Consider the following 16,721-nt stretch of genomic DNA (forward strand, 5'->3'; position numbering starts at 1 on the left):
TTTATTGTTAAAATTGATTTGTTTTCTAATGGCTTTGCATCCTCTTACTAGATGCTTGTCATGGCTAACTCTAGGAAGGATTAAGCTAAAATTTTGTTTTCTCTTTTGCTGTTGCTTCCCTTGCAATTTAGTGAAGGGTAAGTACATATGTTTATATATCACTTGCATGCAAGCATGGTTTTGGTGCTTTTTTTGTTTTGTTTTTAAGATGGCTTGAACAATTAGATACCTTCATTAAATTCTACCTTAAGCTATTTTTAGTCATTCCTGTCTTAACTCTGGATCTTCTAACCCATCCTACAGCTCCTAGAATGTATCCAATTCAGTTAACCTATGGGATGGATGCTAGTTCAATACTGGCACAATTTTTAACTTCAGCTCCTCTTTTTTTAGTTAGCACCACTGTAATTCTTCATTTCTTAGATCAAAGCAGCTCTAAAAATGCGTAGCAGTATTTTCATACCTCATGATAATGAAAGTAAACAAATGCACTGACATATATTCTAATTTATGACTAAAGCTCTATGGATTAAGATTGTTGTGAGTATTCTTGCATGTGAGAGAATTCTCAGCTTGGGACTTTCCTACTCTTTCCATACTTTTAAATATTATTTTAAAGTGACCCTGACTTTCTTTAAAGAACAGAATTCAGAATTTGGCTAATACATTCTTAGAAGACTCATTTTTGATAACTGCTTCCCTATTGGTCTTATTCTGCTACCATTGCAGGATTTTATGATATAGCTTCATCTTGCCCCAATAATTCTTTTCTACTGACTTTTGTAGACCCTGAGGCAAGACATTTGCATGCATCTCTGCCTTTCTTCCATTAAGTGGAGCTTATTTAAAAGGCAGAATAATCCAGTGATACCAATTAACTAAAAAGATTCATTTAAGCTTTGAAGTAACAATTTGCATTCCTTGTCTAAATTGACACATGAAGTCTGAGAAATGGGGAAGGCGTGCAGTTGTAAAAATCTTCTCACAGCTGTGATGCTTACTTTTTGGTCTTTTTGCATGTGTTTTAAGTACAAGAAACAAAGTTTGCAAAAGTGTACTTATCTCAACCCCCTTTTTTTTCCCCCTAGATCTGGGGCTCCTTCTCCTCTGAGCAAGGTAAATACTGCCAATTGCTGTACTCATTAATAATTGTTCATGTGATATAACATAAAGGCATAAAGAGTTAAGCTTTTCTCTTGTAATGTGTTTTTTAGACTTGGTCACCTAGACTGTACCTGAATGACAGAGTTCCATCTTTAGATGGGCTTGTAAATAACAGCTTCATAAAAGCACTTTGGTGATCTGCAGGGCAATGCTGCTTAGACCAATGCAGGATGCTAAGCAGCTTTGCTAGGGGTTGATGGTCATGCTTCGTGAAAGCCTAAGACACTCATGCCTTTATCCCAACTTTTTTTTTTTTTTTTTAATCTTCATCAGTGAGACAGTTGCTTTGTTCTCTTTCTTCTCCAGATTCTTCTCTCTATTTTCAGCTTTTTATGAGAAAATGCTGACTCTTTCTCTTCCTAAAAAAGTATATCGTTTCAAACTGTAATCTGATATACCTACCTTAGGAATTCTTTATTAGTGCGACTGCTCACTGTAAAGCTAGACTTACCAGTGAAAACAGCTTGGTTAGAGTGTCAGATAAACTAATGAGCTTTACAGTGTTAGTAATACTAGTTCCTGCTGTACCTGAATGCCCACTGCATGTCATAACTCCATGCTTAATAACAAGAGTTGTGTAGAAAGAAATGAATGCAAATTTCTGAATCTGAGGGAAAAGGCTGTTCAACCATTGATTCTAACTAAAAGCTCTTCAATATATTTCCAAAAGCCCTTAGGTTGTTTTTAAAAAGGGCTTTTTTCTAATATTGTAGCACTTGGTGAGAACTACATTATAATCACGCACAGAATCATACACAGAGTCACTAAGGTTGAAAAGGTCTCCATGATCATCCAATCCAACTGTCCACTTACTACCAATATTTCCCCACTAAATCATGTCCATCTGTACTACCTCTAAACGCTTCTTGAACACCTCCAGGGATAGTTGACTTCATTACCTCCGTGGGCAGCCCATTCCTGCACCTAACCACTATTCCAGAGAAGGAATTTTTCCTGAAATCCAACCTGAATCTCCCCTGGTGCAACTTGAGGCCATTCCCTCTAGTTCTATCGCTAGTTACACAGGAAAAGAGGCTGAGTCCCACCTTGTTGCAATCTCCTTTCGGGGAGTTATGGAGAGCAATAAAGTCCCTCCTGAGCCTCCTCTTCTCCAGACTAAACAATTCCAGTTCCCTCAGATGCTCCCCATAAGACTTGTGCTCCAGAGCCCCCACAGCTTTGTTGCCCTTCTTTAGAGACACTCCAGGGCTTCAGGGTCTTTCTTGTAGTGAGGGGCCCAAAACTGAACACAGTAATAAAGGTGCAGCCTCACCAGAGTTGAGTAGAGGGTGACAATCACTTCCCTGCTCCTGCTGGTGGCACTATTTCTTGGCCACCTGGGCGCACTGCTGGCTCATGTTCAACTGAGCATCTGCCAACACCCTCATGTCCATTTCTTCCACATAGCCTTCTGGCTTTTCTGCCCCAAGGCTGTAGCATTGCCTGGGGTTGTGGCCAAAGTACAAGACCCGGCACATGATGTTGTTGGACTTCATCCCATTGGCCTCAGCCCAGTAATCTAGCCTCTACAGATCCCTCTAAAGGGCCTTTCTACCCCCAGGGAAATCCACACTTCCTGCCAACTTGGTGTCATCTGCAAACTTACTGAGGGTGCACTCACTTCCCTCATCCACGTCATCAATAAAGATGTTGAACACGACAGGCCCCAATACCAACCCCTGGGCAACACCACTTGTGACCTGGATTTAATTCTGTTCACCTCCAAATTCAGATTCAGAAAGTGTTCTTTGGTAAACCTCTATTTATATGAAAACCAATCTAGTCTCAAAGGCTTGAGAAAAGTTGAGAAATTATATATCTATCCCTTGTTAGCATTCTGATGATGAGATGGCAGTATGGCAGATGGAAGAAAATTACTTCAAATTTGCCATACTTTTCTTTTTTGAAAGCTGTCAAAATGGTAAATAGTAATGAACATAAGACTTGTTTTCCTTTTATGAGGAAAAGTATCTCTAGCGAGCCAAGGGAACAAAGCTCATAGTATCTTTTAGAATTAAATAGGCATGCCTTAAGGAAATGTGATTCTTCAAGGGCACAGAAAAATTGAAACGTACTATGCTGAGTGTCAGTCCTTGCAACACTTAAGATATCCTTAAGCTCCAGAACTGGAGGTGCAATTAATACAAAATCATAGGCTAAGTTTTTTATTGTGTCTTCCTGAGAACTTAGCAGTTTGCACTAGTAATAAATCTTTTTCCTAAACTCGCTTCAGTCCAAAGGTTTGTGTATACACTTTGAACTTGGGTTCTAAACAGTTATCTTCTCCCACAAATTTTATCATTAGAATACTAAGTTGCTGTTGTGAACTAGCAGGTATTTGATTTAATGGACAAAATGAGGGATCTGACATGTGCAGAAACAAACCCACAAATATACTTGGTCTCCAAAATGGTCTTAAAACTGATAGGAGGGAATTTGCTGATGAGCGAACTGTTTTCTTGAAACTTGCTGAGAATCCTTTGACACATAGGCACTGTTGGTTATCCTGGCTGGGATTTGAAAATGCAGGTAATGCACCTCCAGCTCACGGATCTGAGTTAGCTGCTTAGACACTACTGAACCCAGGAGACTAAAGCTGATGTGGACTTGCTGCTGGAGTCTCCGTGCACTCAGAGCACTACAGTAAGCATTTCCTCTTGAGTCAGGCATCACTATGTGGAGTCACTCTAGACTAAGTTCCTTGACTCAGCCACCATTTTCGGGAGGTCTTTCTTTGCTTACCTCGGCACAAGGGAAGATTTCCCTTGCCAGGAGAGCAATGTCACAAGCATGTAGGCGTGCACACCTCTGTGTGGTTAGGAAGAGAGGCACAGGAAAGCTGTTTTGTGCTGGTATAGGCATTAGAATTATCCCATGACCATACATCATACTTTTGACCTCTAGCAGGGAAACCAAATGTTCAGGTTCTGTGAATTATTAGCCCTCTGAAAATATAGCCCAATCTTCTTTAAATTCTCTCAAGGTGAGAACAGTTCACAATGAGAAGACTTGATGTTCAGATTGGACTTTATAAGTACATTAATCTGTGCACCGATTATTTGTGGATAAATGCTGGCATACTGAACACGTTTAAAATATTTCTCCAGTCTTCTCCAGCCACAACTGTCACATCTCCCAATACTACTCCAGCAAAAAGCATTGATACGTCTCCTCCAGTTGATCTTTTTGCAACTGCATCTACAGCTGCTCCAGTCAGGTAAGTTGAGAAGTGTATTTGAGTTATTGCGCTTGATACAAACTAAAGTCACACTTGTAATGGGAGACTAGCCTGCAAGATTTTGCTTACTTTACAGATAGTATCCAAGAGTATTGAATGAGGTACACAATTCTACCAGTCTAGGTCATATATGAGTTCAAACAAACGAACAAACAAACAAACCATCCAAACAAGCATGCAAACTTTGTGTCTACTCTGATTTGCTGTCAGTGTAGTACTGATTTTGTACAGTTCTCAACAACACAAACTTATTATCAAACAGATTGAAATAATATGCTCATCCAAAATAGTATCTGCTGACCTTCTGTACTGCTTCTAAAACTACTGAATTAAGGTTCCTTTCTCTTGCTATTCAAATCAGTTAATGAAGCACAGAAAAATATAGTGAATGTTGGGAAGTTGAAATAAAAAATAAATGTTAAATTCCAAAGAGGAATTTCGAACAGTACTTCCAAGTTAAAACTAGGACAGACTACTGTTGTTCATTATAATGAGTAGAAATGAAAGAACTCTAACCATGTAAAAGCTCTGAGCTCGAACCAAAACTATGAAGACAAGAGTGTCTTAATTGTCAAATTAAACACTTCACTGAAGAAAGATCTTCTATACCTTGTTTAAATCTTCTAAATGAAAAAAAAACCAACCTTGTTTCCTAAGCAAATATTCAGAATGCTTTAGGCATCAAAGTTTTACCAACTGCATTCTACCTAACACCTATTTATTGCCTAGAAATGCAGGTTTCTGACTTTCAGATACGGCATGAGGAATGGAGCTGTTTTCAGTTGCAGCAGTTATTTCCTCTCTTCTTAGGGGACATCTGGGTTTTTGAATTTGGTTTTGTTGTTTTTTTTTGTTGATGGTGGTGGTGGCTTATATTTTTAAAAAAAACTTTAGGGTTTGTCACAGTTTAGTGGTGTCTCATAAATTTATTAAAATGCCATTATGAAGTAATGTAAATATATTAAGATCCTATCCTAGGATGTAAGATGTTCTTTGGCACTCACTGCAGTTCTGTTCCTAGTCACTGCTCTGATTCTAGGACCTGGAAAAATTCTCTCTCTTAATAGCCTTAATAACGATTGGCCTTATCCAGTCTAATTCCTACAATCCAGACATGACATTTGACATTTTTTTTGGACTTGACTGAAGTAGAAAAATTACTCCAGTATTTAATAATTCTCTTCTTTTCCTTGGCAGCTCTTCCAAACCATCCAGTGATCTTCTGGATCTTCAGCCAGATTTTGCTGCTACTGGGCAAGCAGCTCCAGCAGCCCCTGCTGGAGCAACTTCTTGGGGAGGTATAGAAAACCCACTGTCAGCATTTCTTCTTGCTATCTCCCTCTTCTTGCTTGGCTGGCTGAACTGTAACCTATCCCTTTTCAAACTAGCACAGGATGTTCCCAGCTCACTTTCTGTGTTCTGCTGACCTGACAGGCGTGCATTCCCTTGCAGCACAAGACTACTCCTTTTTCTAGGGATATGCATAATTGTATAAACTGATTATAAAGGCCTGAGTGCAAAGCTGTAGTTGGGGGGCAGGATTGTGTAACTATATGAGCAGGAAGTGAATGGCTAAAGGTGAAGAGGTAGGGTAGACACTTTAAAATAGTCGGGGAGGTAAAACTAAAACTGTTCATTTGCTTCTTGGCGAGTTGTGTGAAGATATTAGCACTTCTGTTCATGAAGCCAAACACACAGACCAGTGGGGGTAGGATCAAAAGTATCTTTTAGAACAAAAAATGGTGGTAAATTAGTTCTATTGTGAAAGTTTTACCTCTGACATTCCTTAACATACTGTGCTGAAAAACTTGCTTTTCTGTTTAGAACTGTAGTAAGAAAATAGAAATAGAGGGCTAGCTGTCTTCAAATAGGAACCAGTTCTCTGGAATATGATCTTGTGGTACAGCACAGGCTGAACCAACGGCCTTAGCACTGATGGTGTGAAGAGGACCACAATAAACGTTAGGCAGTGCTCACTTCTCTCCTCTTGAGTACAAGGAATTAGGCTAATAAATGATGATTTAGGCTACATAATTGTAAACCTGTGGTGTAGTTGTAGACATCTTCACTCATTACAGCAGGATGTTGAACTGAGTCACCCTGATTCCATTATGAATGCTAACGCTGGATACTAGTGACTTCTGCATTCCCTGTTTCTGTTCTCACCTTTAGTTCATTAAAGATATTTGTCTCCCAACTGCCTCATCGTGAAAGTATAGCTATGTAGACCACTCTTTGTGTATTTATATTAAATCTGTGGGTTTTTTTTTCAGAAGTGGCAGTTCTGTTAACTGAAATACAATTTTATACAGAAAATAAGACCAATGAGTAATCTCTCCTAGATATAGGGGCTAATTAGTCCACATTTTTTAATGTCTTCCTACTTATTTTCTCTGTAGTTATGCCCTAGCAGCTGATAGTTACTTTTGTTGTCCTTTTCTAGCATCCCCAGGTACTAGAACACAAGCTTTTCTGAGCTGTTCCAGAAGAGCTCAGGCCTCTTGGATAAATTTTTTTTGTCTTCTTCAAGCAATTGTTCATTTGTGCAGAATAGCCATTAAAATATTGATTCGCATTGCAATTGAAAGCTGATGGTTTGGTTTTTGTTTTGTGATTTTTTTTTGGATAAGACAGCTGGGAGCTGTTGGAGAGGGTCCAGAGGAGGGCCACAAAGATGATCAGGGGACTGGAGCACCTCCCCTATGAAGACAGGCTGAAGGAGCTGGGCTTCTGAAGAAAAGAAGGCTGCGGGGTGACCTCCTTGCAGCATTTCAGTACCTAAAGGGAGCCTACAGAGGGGAGGGGAATCAACTCTTTGAAAGGGTTGATAACTTCAAGACAAGGGGAAATGGTTTTAAGTTGAGGGAGGGAAGATTCAGGTTGGATGTCAGGGGAAGTTCTTTACAGAGAGAGTGGTGAGGTGCTGGAACAGGCTGCCAGAGAGGTTGTGGATGCTCCGTTCCTGGAGGTGTTCAAGGCCAGATTGGATGGGGCCCTGGGCAGCCTGGTCTAGTATTAAATGGGGAGGTTGGTGGCAGGGGCGTTGGAGATTCATGATCCTTGAGGTCCCTTCCAACCCTGGCCATTCTGTGATTGTGTGATTCTGTGATAAGGAACATAGGGTTTGGATCTTAGATGTTTTAGAAGAGGTGTTACGTGTGTATTCCTTTGAATTACTGAAAACTTTTTAAAGCTGGTCAGTAATACATCTAGACCTCTTGCTCCATAGCAGAAGAGGGTAGCAAACTTTTTTTCCTTTGGCTGGGATTATCACCAATCTTATCAACTATCCTTCAGGCTTGTCTTTCAGAATAGCATTTTGATAACTTAGTAAGCTTCAAATTTGTCTGCTTTGCTGATGGCAGGAGTTCAGGTGTGAAAGACCTGTTATCACACTGGAATCATACCTTCTTCCTAAACTTTTCAAAATATTAGGCCAGTTCTGCAATTCTGTATCTAGTTCTGGGCTCTCATAGTCAAGGTAGACATTTGATAAACCGAAGGAGACTAAATGGGGCTCTTAGCAGTGGCTTACATCTATTTGAAAGGGAACTTGCAAAGTGGAACCAACATTTTTTTGGGAAGTGGTTGTAATGAGAAGTAACAGAAACACATAGCTGTTTTGGAGGTTTATTACATTAATGAAAAACTGTTTCACATGGAGGATAGTGCAACACCAAGGCAGATCCTCTATGCACATGCTAAAAGAATGTTCATTCCTGGAGATTTTTAAAGACCCAACCAGGGTAAGCCATGACTGCCTTGATGTGCTGTTGGCGGTAAGTCTGAGTTCAGGCTGAACTAGATGACCTTAAGTTCCCTTCCTCCTTGTGAGAATGTGTAATAGTGCCTTTCTGCTACCTGAGCTGCTCGCTCTTCTGCAAAACAGTTCCTGCTCACAGCAAGTTAATGTAGGAACTTGTGAGAAAGAACCAGTAAGGGGAGGAAGCTAGAAAAATTGCTGTAGTTCAGAATAGAAAATGTAAATACCATGTACTTTAAGAGGAAGCATCAAACTGGCACCTTATATGTCACATAAACCTAAGGAATTCAGGTGGTCACTAACGAAAAAAAATCCTTCTCAATCTTAGACTGAAATTCATATATTTATACTTAGTGGTGAATATACAGTATGGTTGTGTGTTAGGTGTATTTCTGAGTACAACATGAGTTACCTAGCAAACGAACTGTAAATTGTGAGATCTGCACTGCTGTGGTAACAGTAGAAGATCAAGGTAGAGTAATATATTTCCTGCAGCATACTGTGAGGCAAGCATTTGGCAGGCAGTGTAAGCTGTAGAATTGCAAAAAATACAATAGGTCAAATTATGTATCTTTGTGAGATATAACTCAGATATAAAAGCAAATTGACTTGAACTTCTCTGAACTACCTTGCAATGTGATTTAGAACATGGCTTTGCTATCAGTATTCTTACTTTAACTACTCAATAAAGCATTATTTTAATCCTTACAATACTAAGAGTAAATATAGTGCTGGCCATGCTCTGGACAATTGTTATTTCACTTTATTATAACCTATAACGTAACTGGATAACAAAAATGCATTGAAGAATAAACTAATAAGAACAAGAAATTTGCCAACAGTTGTTTATTTGAGGTCTAGATATGAGGCATCCACCTGTTGTGCAGTAATGAGATACCACAGTACTGCATTTTTAATACACTGCTACACTTTTCAGAATGGTTTACGTTGGCTTGCGAAGTGAGTCTCAAGTAGAGCTCTCCTAAGGAACCAATTATTAAAATACACACATCATTTTTTTACTGACCCTTTTTAACAAGCGATGTAAAATGAAGACTAACGTTTTAAGGTTAACCTCTAATTACTCAAAGCATTTTACTTCCTACATTTTTACTTTACCTGTAGTGAAACATCCAAATGCTGTGCTGGTTCTTCAACGCGCTGTGGGTAAATGAACTCATGACCCTGTTAAATGTACAATGAACCAAGGAGAAATACTGAACTACTGATTATTAAATAAGGCCAAGCTACTTAGTGTTCTCAGATTTTTATACCTCACAGTTTTTCTTCTGATGTTCTGTTTTGTGGTTTTCTGTGTCAAGTTTTGTGTTTTTTTCTTCATATTTAGGGAAAGCTTCCTCTGTCTGCCTGTGTGCTCAATCTGACTGGTATTAGCACTCATTAGATTGTAGAAAAGTCTATCGCTAAAGATACTCATTGGCTTCTGAAAAGTTTATTAAGGAACCAGAGTTGGAACAAAGCCAGTCAGGAAGGGAAAACTTGTATGGTGCTGAACAGCATTCTAAAGTTTATTGTCCCTGCCCTGTGGTAACGAAAGGTAGGAGACCTTCCTGTCAGCTCCTATGGGCTACTGCTAGATTCTCTCTGCTGTAGTGTAAAAAACATAACAGTAGCTGTATGAAACAGTGATACATGATACCTATATATGATTAACTTGCTGATTAACTGTGAAGGAATGTAGCAAATGGAATTTGTGAACTTATGCTGACATGAATAGAGATATTTAACAGAATAAGCTTTGGCATGTAACCATAACAACTTGAATGTTAGAAAATCAAGTGCTGAAATGACATTTAAACTATACGTATCACCTAGAGAACAAATTTATCACTAATGAACATCTTCAATCTGACAGTTCTACTAATTGGTCTGTTTCTTTACACTGCTGTCATTTTAATGGACAATTGCTAGACCTCTTGGGAGAGGGTGAGTAATATTTTTAATTTCTAAGTCTTCTGAATGTTAAGAGTCCTTATTAGGAGCTCTGACTTTTTGCAGTTGAGTGTTTGTGGTCTCTCTCCCTCTTCCCCTTACTTTTCCTGTTTGATCTTCGTTATGTGGTTGCATATAGATAATCTGGCTGCACTTTCCGGTGTTACCTCTGAGCCACAGATTTCAGATCCATTTGCTCCAGAGCCTAGTGCAACTACTGCTGCAACTACTGATACTACAACTACTTCATCTGCTGCTCCAACAACTACAACTATTACTGCTACCGCTGCTGAAGTGGATCTCTTTGGAGGTTAGTTTGGTTGCTCTAGTACTCTGTGCCAACTCAAAACGTAGATGAACCAATACAAGTTTAGCTATTTGTAACAAGACCTCTAATATAACTCTACCAGTGCATGTGTGTTGGATACTAGATGGAACAGGAAATGTAAACTACCCTTTTGGTTGTTGTGCTATTAGCTATAGACTTCTTTGCATATATTCGACTAAATGGAAGTGGAAAACTGCATACACTTAATACTGAGGTATATTATGTTAAACATCTAAGAACATTAATTTTCAAGTCCACATTGGGTTAAGCAGGCATGCTTTCCACATTATTCAGTAACTACAGTTTCTGGAAAAATAATTATTGCACTGGTGAAGATGGACATGGCTGCTTTTTGCATCTCTACACGTCATGCTTGAGCTATTGTTTAATCTGGACTTTTCCTGTAAATATAATACTGAGCCAGATGAAATGGCTTTATTTCAATATTCTTGAATCTATGTTTTATCTTGCGTAGCATGACAGTAAATTGAGATGGCAATGAATTTGGTACTAAATGCCAATGATAAAATTGATTTTTAGGAAGCATTTTCCTATAGTTTTGTTATGCTCTTTCAGTCTCTAATCTTAGCTGCTAACCTTGAATAAGAATAAACCTCCCTCTCCACCCAGTATGTTGTCAGCTTATTTGTCTAATGAAGCAGAAGACTGCTCAACAAGTCAGAAACTACTGTTTCTTTTCAACATGGTACCAGCTCAGGTTTATGGAAAAATCTTCTGATCTACAAGCTACTAACATTCCCAACCATTCCATTTTTCTAGTTGTCTCATTCTGTGAATCATACTTCCTGTGTCTCAGTGGATGTCAAGAACTAGTAGTAACCTACTTGATGTAAAAACTTGGTAAAATACTTGGTGTATTCTAGAACTTTAACGTATGTTCACTGTTTGGGTGTGTTTATCTATTGGTTCTAGTTCCAGGATTGATACAGAGGTCTTGTACAAAAACAGTTTGACTATAAAGGCTTTTCCTAAAGACTGGAAGTTCCTAGAAAAAGGTTTTTTTTTAAGACTGGCTTCAAGAGACACCTTTCAGATAGCTCCAGTAAAATTGTCGACAAGCTCTGAGGAAGGAGTGAAGCTGGCTGCTTCTTAATCCCTCCTTTTAAAAGGGTAGAAGAGAGTCTAGTGCCATAGAATCAAGAAGTTTAGAAACCATTTAACCTGGCAGCAGTTTAGGATACCACCAGCAGCAAGAATCTGACATTTGTTACTCTTGGAAGCTTGTTGTAGAGGCCAAGGCCTGATGAACTCATAGTTACATAGTGTGCAGTGCATACTTCCGTTGTGTTGGCTTTGGAAGTTAAGTCAGTCTTGGAAACAGCACTTTCAAATAGTATTCTTCATTTAGAATAGATTTATCACTTTTAAATGAATAGATAAACATAATAATTAAATAAATAAATAAGTTCTTAGTTGGTTTGCACTGTGTCTTGGTGAGGTTGGTGAGGTGCAGTACAGGAAGGAACAAGAACAGTGATCTCAAGAGAAAGCATGTGAAGAGTCTGCAAGAAGTAGCAGGGTAGGTGAAAGAAAAAAGGCAGCAGAGAAGACAGAAGCAGAAGACTTTGCAGGAATAAATTCTGACTTTTCTTCTTATGCAATTACCACTGATATGGAACTTGTATGCTGCCTGCGACTCTGACTGGACTTTGTCTTTAGGAAAAACAACAGTCCTGTGTTATGTCTTCATCTAATGTATTCCTGGAAAGTAGGTGAGAAATGCAGGGTTGATCCACCATAGCTTCTTGGAGAATTCAGTCTGAATGGTGGGTGAGCTTTTACTTAACTGGTCCCACTTAAAAATTCCCTGTCTAGACGCTGAATTCAGAGTGCAACTGGAGTCATTCCCGAGAGGGAGAAATCTAAAGGTAGAGGAAAAGAAATATCTTGAAATGCTTTCTATCTCAGTTACAGAATTCAGACATAGTATTTTTGGAAATTATTGATGTGCTTTTGAATTAAATTTATTTTATCATGTAAACAGTGAGGATAGCAAATAACAACAGACACTGTGCAAATGCTGAGCATTCAGATGATGTGAATAGGCAGGAGAACTGTGGCTTTCCCTAGTGAATGTCTCTTTTATACTGGAACAAGCATTCATAGCGTATACCAAACTAGTGTTTATTTAAAAAAACATGTATAAGATTCTTTCCTAACACTGAGCCTAGTGAAATATGTCCTGTTAGCTCACCTAAGGTTCTCCATATAAGAAAATAATAGAGGAAAAAAAATGCGTAAACAGAACATCTTTTTCACCTGCACACTTAGTTCTATGATCTTTCCTGTAATTTTGACTTTCATATAGTTGTTCCAGGTGTTGCGCATTACATTAAATGAGTATCAGTATTATCAGTGTGAAAAGCTTTTATCCTGTATTGATGCAGTAGCATCAAATAAAAAAGCTTGAATTTTTAAAATTACACAGACCACTCTCAGAAACATTTATTTTGCTGTGGACAGTACATACTGAAGCATCATTTCAGTATTTCAGAACTTAAGGGCACCCTTCTTTACACATCATTTCAACAAGAACTATTAGTAGTTAAGCAGTATGTAATACGTATCTACAAATCCCAGTTGATGTTCTGTGTAGTATGAAGTTGCAAGGGCTTCAGTAATATCTCTTGAAGTTACCAGGCTGTCTGTAAACTCATGTGAGGATCATGTACCACTTGATAATAAAAGTCAAGCTAAATTTTCTTTAGAAGCGAAAGATGTACAAATGTGAGGAATTAAGTAAATGTGGTAGCTGCTTTAAAGCAAGATGATCTTTTGCAATGCTGGGTATAAACACGTAGGGTTAGTACGACAGTGTGAAGGAACAAAAGGGAAGATAAAAATATATTTTTTTGACTAATAAAATATACAGTATCCGTCTCTACATGTGATGCCATCTGTGCAAGTACCACAGAGCCTTTTGAAGGGCTACAAAAGAATTGAGAAGCATCAACTATACAGCACATTTCAGGAGGGAATTGCATTGTTGGTCTACAGGCTTATGTGAATAGAAATATGTTCTTTCACAAGAATGCAAGCTGATGTTCCACATGAAGGCTATCAGAGTAGGACAAACAGTAGCAGTAGCACAGGACCATGCACAGTGTATTCTGAAGTAGTACGATTCAGAAGTCTTCGGTCCACTTCTGTCTTGAATTACTTCTAAGGGGTATATGCCAGTGCCTGGTATGCATATAATAAGGTGACTTTTGACTAATTGTTATTTTTTCTTGGACAACTGCCATCCAGTTTTGTTATTGAACCTTGATACGTGAAAAATAGAATTATATTTGAAATGGCTTATTAGCAGGCCTTTATTTGCTAGCAATTCATTTTAATTCTATTGCAAGAGTAACTGGCTCTCATCTCTTCTGTTCAAGTTTCAGTGCATGTTCTTTTGGAGCTTTTTAGATTAACTGGCGTAAACTTGGTTTTAAAATGGTTGTTTTCATTTTAAAATTGATATTCAAGTTAAAGCATGTTAAGCTTTTTCCTGTGCTGATTTAACAGTGCAATTGCAGTATTCCTGAACAGTTTCGGTTTTTTTACCTCACTAACTTTTTACTAGTAGGTGAATGGCCTTTATGAGCATCTTAAACCATTTAATCTTAATTGCACCATCTTTTTTTTTTTTGTGAAAAATATGCTTGCTTATGAGGATAGTCCGAATGAAACTACCCATTAGGACTACTCCGTGGAATTAAGAGCTACAAATGGTGGTTTATGTCTAGAAATAATGCTGTAAAAGTTCAGAGCTTGAAGTTTAACTATACCAATTAGCAAGTGGCAAATAAAAGAAAAAAAGAAAACACAAAAAAACAAATCTAGCAGAACTAAAGAGCAGGTAATTCCAAGACCCCAAGGCTGCTCTTTTCCCTTTCTTGACTGGGTTTGTTAGTCTTAGAGATAATCCTCAAAGATGTGGAGATTAAGTACGGCTGGCCAGTAGTGAAGATGAACATTCTGGATCTGTTAGAAGTAAGCTGAGTAAATATAACCTATGAATCAGTTTTTCCAGCTTCAGAAAGATCCTGTTGAAATAATGTTAAGAAAAAGGTAAATTAAGGTTTTCAGATGTTTCAGAAGTTGTTTAGATGTTGACTAAAAAGCTAGAAATGGTAGCTACAAATCTCTTCCAATATAATTGGATTGTTGTTCATAACAGTGCTGAAGTTTGCAGAGCCCTGTACAAGTAAATTCAGGTAAAGGATAATTGCATATATTGTGGGCTTTCAACATGGAAATTCAGTTTTAACACTACTATTAACACTGACATACTGCAATACCTTCGCTCTTCATTAATTAATTGTGGGGAGACCATGACCATGCTGCTCTGAACCCTTATACAATGAGAATATAGCCTTTTACACTTGCTGTACTTTGGGCAACTGGAGAAATTCTTTCTTCAAGCCCTAGAACTTGCTCATATGGGGTTGGGGGAGACAAAACATATAAACTGCATGTCTTGTCTTGCTGTCAGAAGTGCAACATTCATGTTGTATAAGGGGATCTACTTGTGCAATTTAACTTGTTTCTTTTACTATATTTTTCTTCTCTTTATCCTTTTTCCTTTTAATTTCTGTTTTAAATCTGCACCCAAGATGCCTTTGCAGCTTCTCCTGGGGAAGCCCCTGCAGCAACTGAAGGGGCAGCAGCACCAGCTACCCCAACCCCTGTAGCAGCAGCTCTTGATGCATGTTCAGGAAATGGTGGGTTTTATGTCATTAGATGGTTTCTTGTTTTGCTGTTTTTGGTTTTGTTTTCTTTTGTTTAAACTACATGGCAGTGTGTTTTTCTGAAATTTTCTTAGTGCCAGCGATTGGTCAAAACAAACCTTAGATGGAAGAGCATGCTTAACAAAATGGCCTGTTTCTGAGTCCCAGTTCTATTTTGCTTGTTCATTAGTGCTAATCAAAGATTCTGGCAGGGTTGACTTGTAAGCAGTAACCTGTTAAGCTGGATATTCTTTCATCATCTTTCTGTCCTTTTTGGACTTATCAAACAGCCTATGAATGTTCTGCCCTTTAGTAGCTGGGCTTCTCAGCCTTTCAGACAGTCTTTATTTTGGAAAAACATAAGTAGCATGTCTGGATAAGTAGGCTAGATGTAGAACAACCTCATCTATGTGTGTGTGAGTGTATTTGCAGTATATGCATAGCCTGTAGTTGCTTTGTTCTTGACTTCCTCCCTCACTGATCCTAAGTAAGCATACACGTATATTTCCCCTCTCCTTTTTACAAGACCCCTTTGCCCCATCCGAAGGTAGTGCAGAGGCTGCTCCTGAGCTGGACCTCTTTGCTATGAAGCCAACAGAGACTGCTGTTCCTGTAGTTACCCCTACAACTAGTGCAGCCACTCCAGCTCCTGCAACAACTCCTTCTCCAGCTGCTGCTGTTGCTGCTGCCACTACTGCTACTACAGCTACTGCCACTACCACTACTGCCACCACTTCTGCTACCGCCACCACCTCCGCTCCTCCTGCTCTAGATATCTTTGGTGGTAATTTTGTTTTTAACTCTTTGGTGGATTGATCTGTCAGGAGTACTGAACTAAAAATTGTTGCATGCATGCTGTGTGCTAGGCTTTCAAACCAGAGAGCCTATTAACTCCAAAGATGATGTGCAAAATTTGAAAGTTCACATTCAGTCCTGCGTTTCAAAAATGAGTTAAAGACGTGTTGTGTTCTTGGTCTTAGATTTATTTGAGTCTGTCCCTGAGGTACCTGCAGCTCCTAAACCAGATGCTACTCCTAGCATAGATCTCTTTGGTACAGGTAAAGAGTGAAATCTTCAAATACTCTGCTGCTTTGATGCCTTGAGATGGTGTAAACTGACTGAACAATACTCAACTTCTTGTTTTTTCTTCTGTTTTTGGAAGATGCTTTTTCATCTCCACCACACGGAGCTTCTCCTGTGCCTGAGAGTTCTCTCACTGGTGATCTCTTATCTGGTAAGTGCTTGTTTTCACAGCCATCCTATAGAATTATGGTTTTGATTTTGTGCATTTTTTTTTCTTACGAGTGAAAACCAAAACTTATTGCCAATTTATATCTTTAAGCTGAAGTACTAAATTGTAAGTTTGTTGATATGTTGATCACAAGATTAGCAGTTATTGAAGATGCGGATCATGAAGTGGCTAACACTGAAGTTAAGTAAGTAATGTGGTTGTTAAGAGAGTGTATTCTTCTCTAAGCATAAAAAAGTTATTAATATATATATATATATATTTTTTTTTTTTAAGTACTCCAGTGTTCA

General features: G+C 38.5%; 1 protein-coding gene across 13 annotated transcripts in view; it reads left to right on the forward strand.

Annotated features, from left to right (window-relative positions):
- SNAP91 (synaptosome associated protein 91) overlaps positions 1 to 16,721 on the forward strand; it is a 71,137-nt gene that overhangs the window by 33,015 nt on the left and 21,401 nt on the right. For 7 of the 13 annotated variants that reach the window (XR_016464450.1, XM_090136060.1, XM_090136064.1 and 4 more), the window contains exons 11-19: positions 1,089 to 1,116; positions 4,272 to 4,381; positions 5,600 to 5,700; positions 10,098 to 10,112; positions 10,258 to 10,428; positions 15,069 to 15,176; positions 15,709 to 15,966; positions 16,163 to 16,240; positions 16,345 to 16,416. Coding sequence is in view for 12 of the 13 variants with exons in the window: in XM_090136060.1 (XP_089992186.1) it covers positions 1,089 to 1,116; positions 4,272 to 4,381; positions 5,600 to 5,700; positions 10,098 to 10,112; positions 10,258 to 10,428; positions 15,069 to 15,176; positions 15,709 to 15,966; positions 16,163 to 16,240; positions 16,345 to 16,416 (941 nt within the window). In the remaining variant the exon portion in view is untranslated. The remainder of the gene's footprint in view (positions 1 to 1,088; positions 1,117 to 4,271; positions 4,382 to 5,599; positions 5,701 to 10,097; positions 10,113 to 10,257; positions 10,429 to 15,068; positions 15,177 to 15,708; positions 15,967 to 16,162; positions 16,241 to 16,344; positions 16,417 to 16,721) is intronic. The other 6 variants (XM_090136061.1, XM_090136063.1, XM_031611225.2 and 3 more) reach the window with 4 other exon arrangements.

Source organism: Phasianus colchicus, chromosome 2 (genome assembly GCF_987193195.1).
Source record: "Phasianus colchicus chromosome 2, bPhaCol1.hap1.1, whole genome shotgun sequence".
Classification (NCBI taxonomy): domain Eukaryota; kingdom Metazoa; phylum Chordata; class Aves; order Galliformes; family Phasianidae; genus Phasianus; species Phasianus colchicus.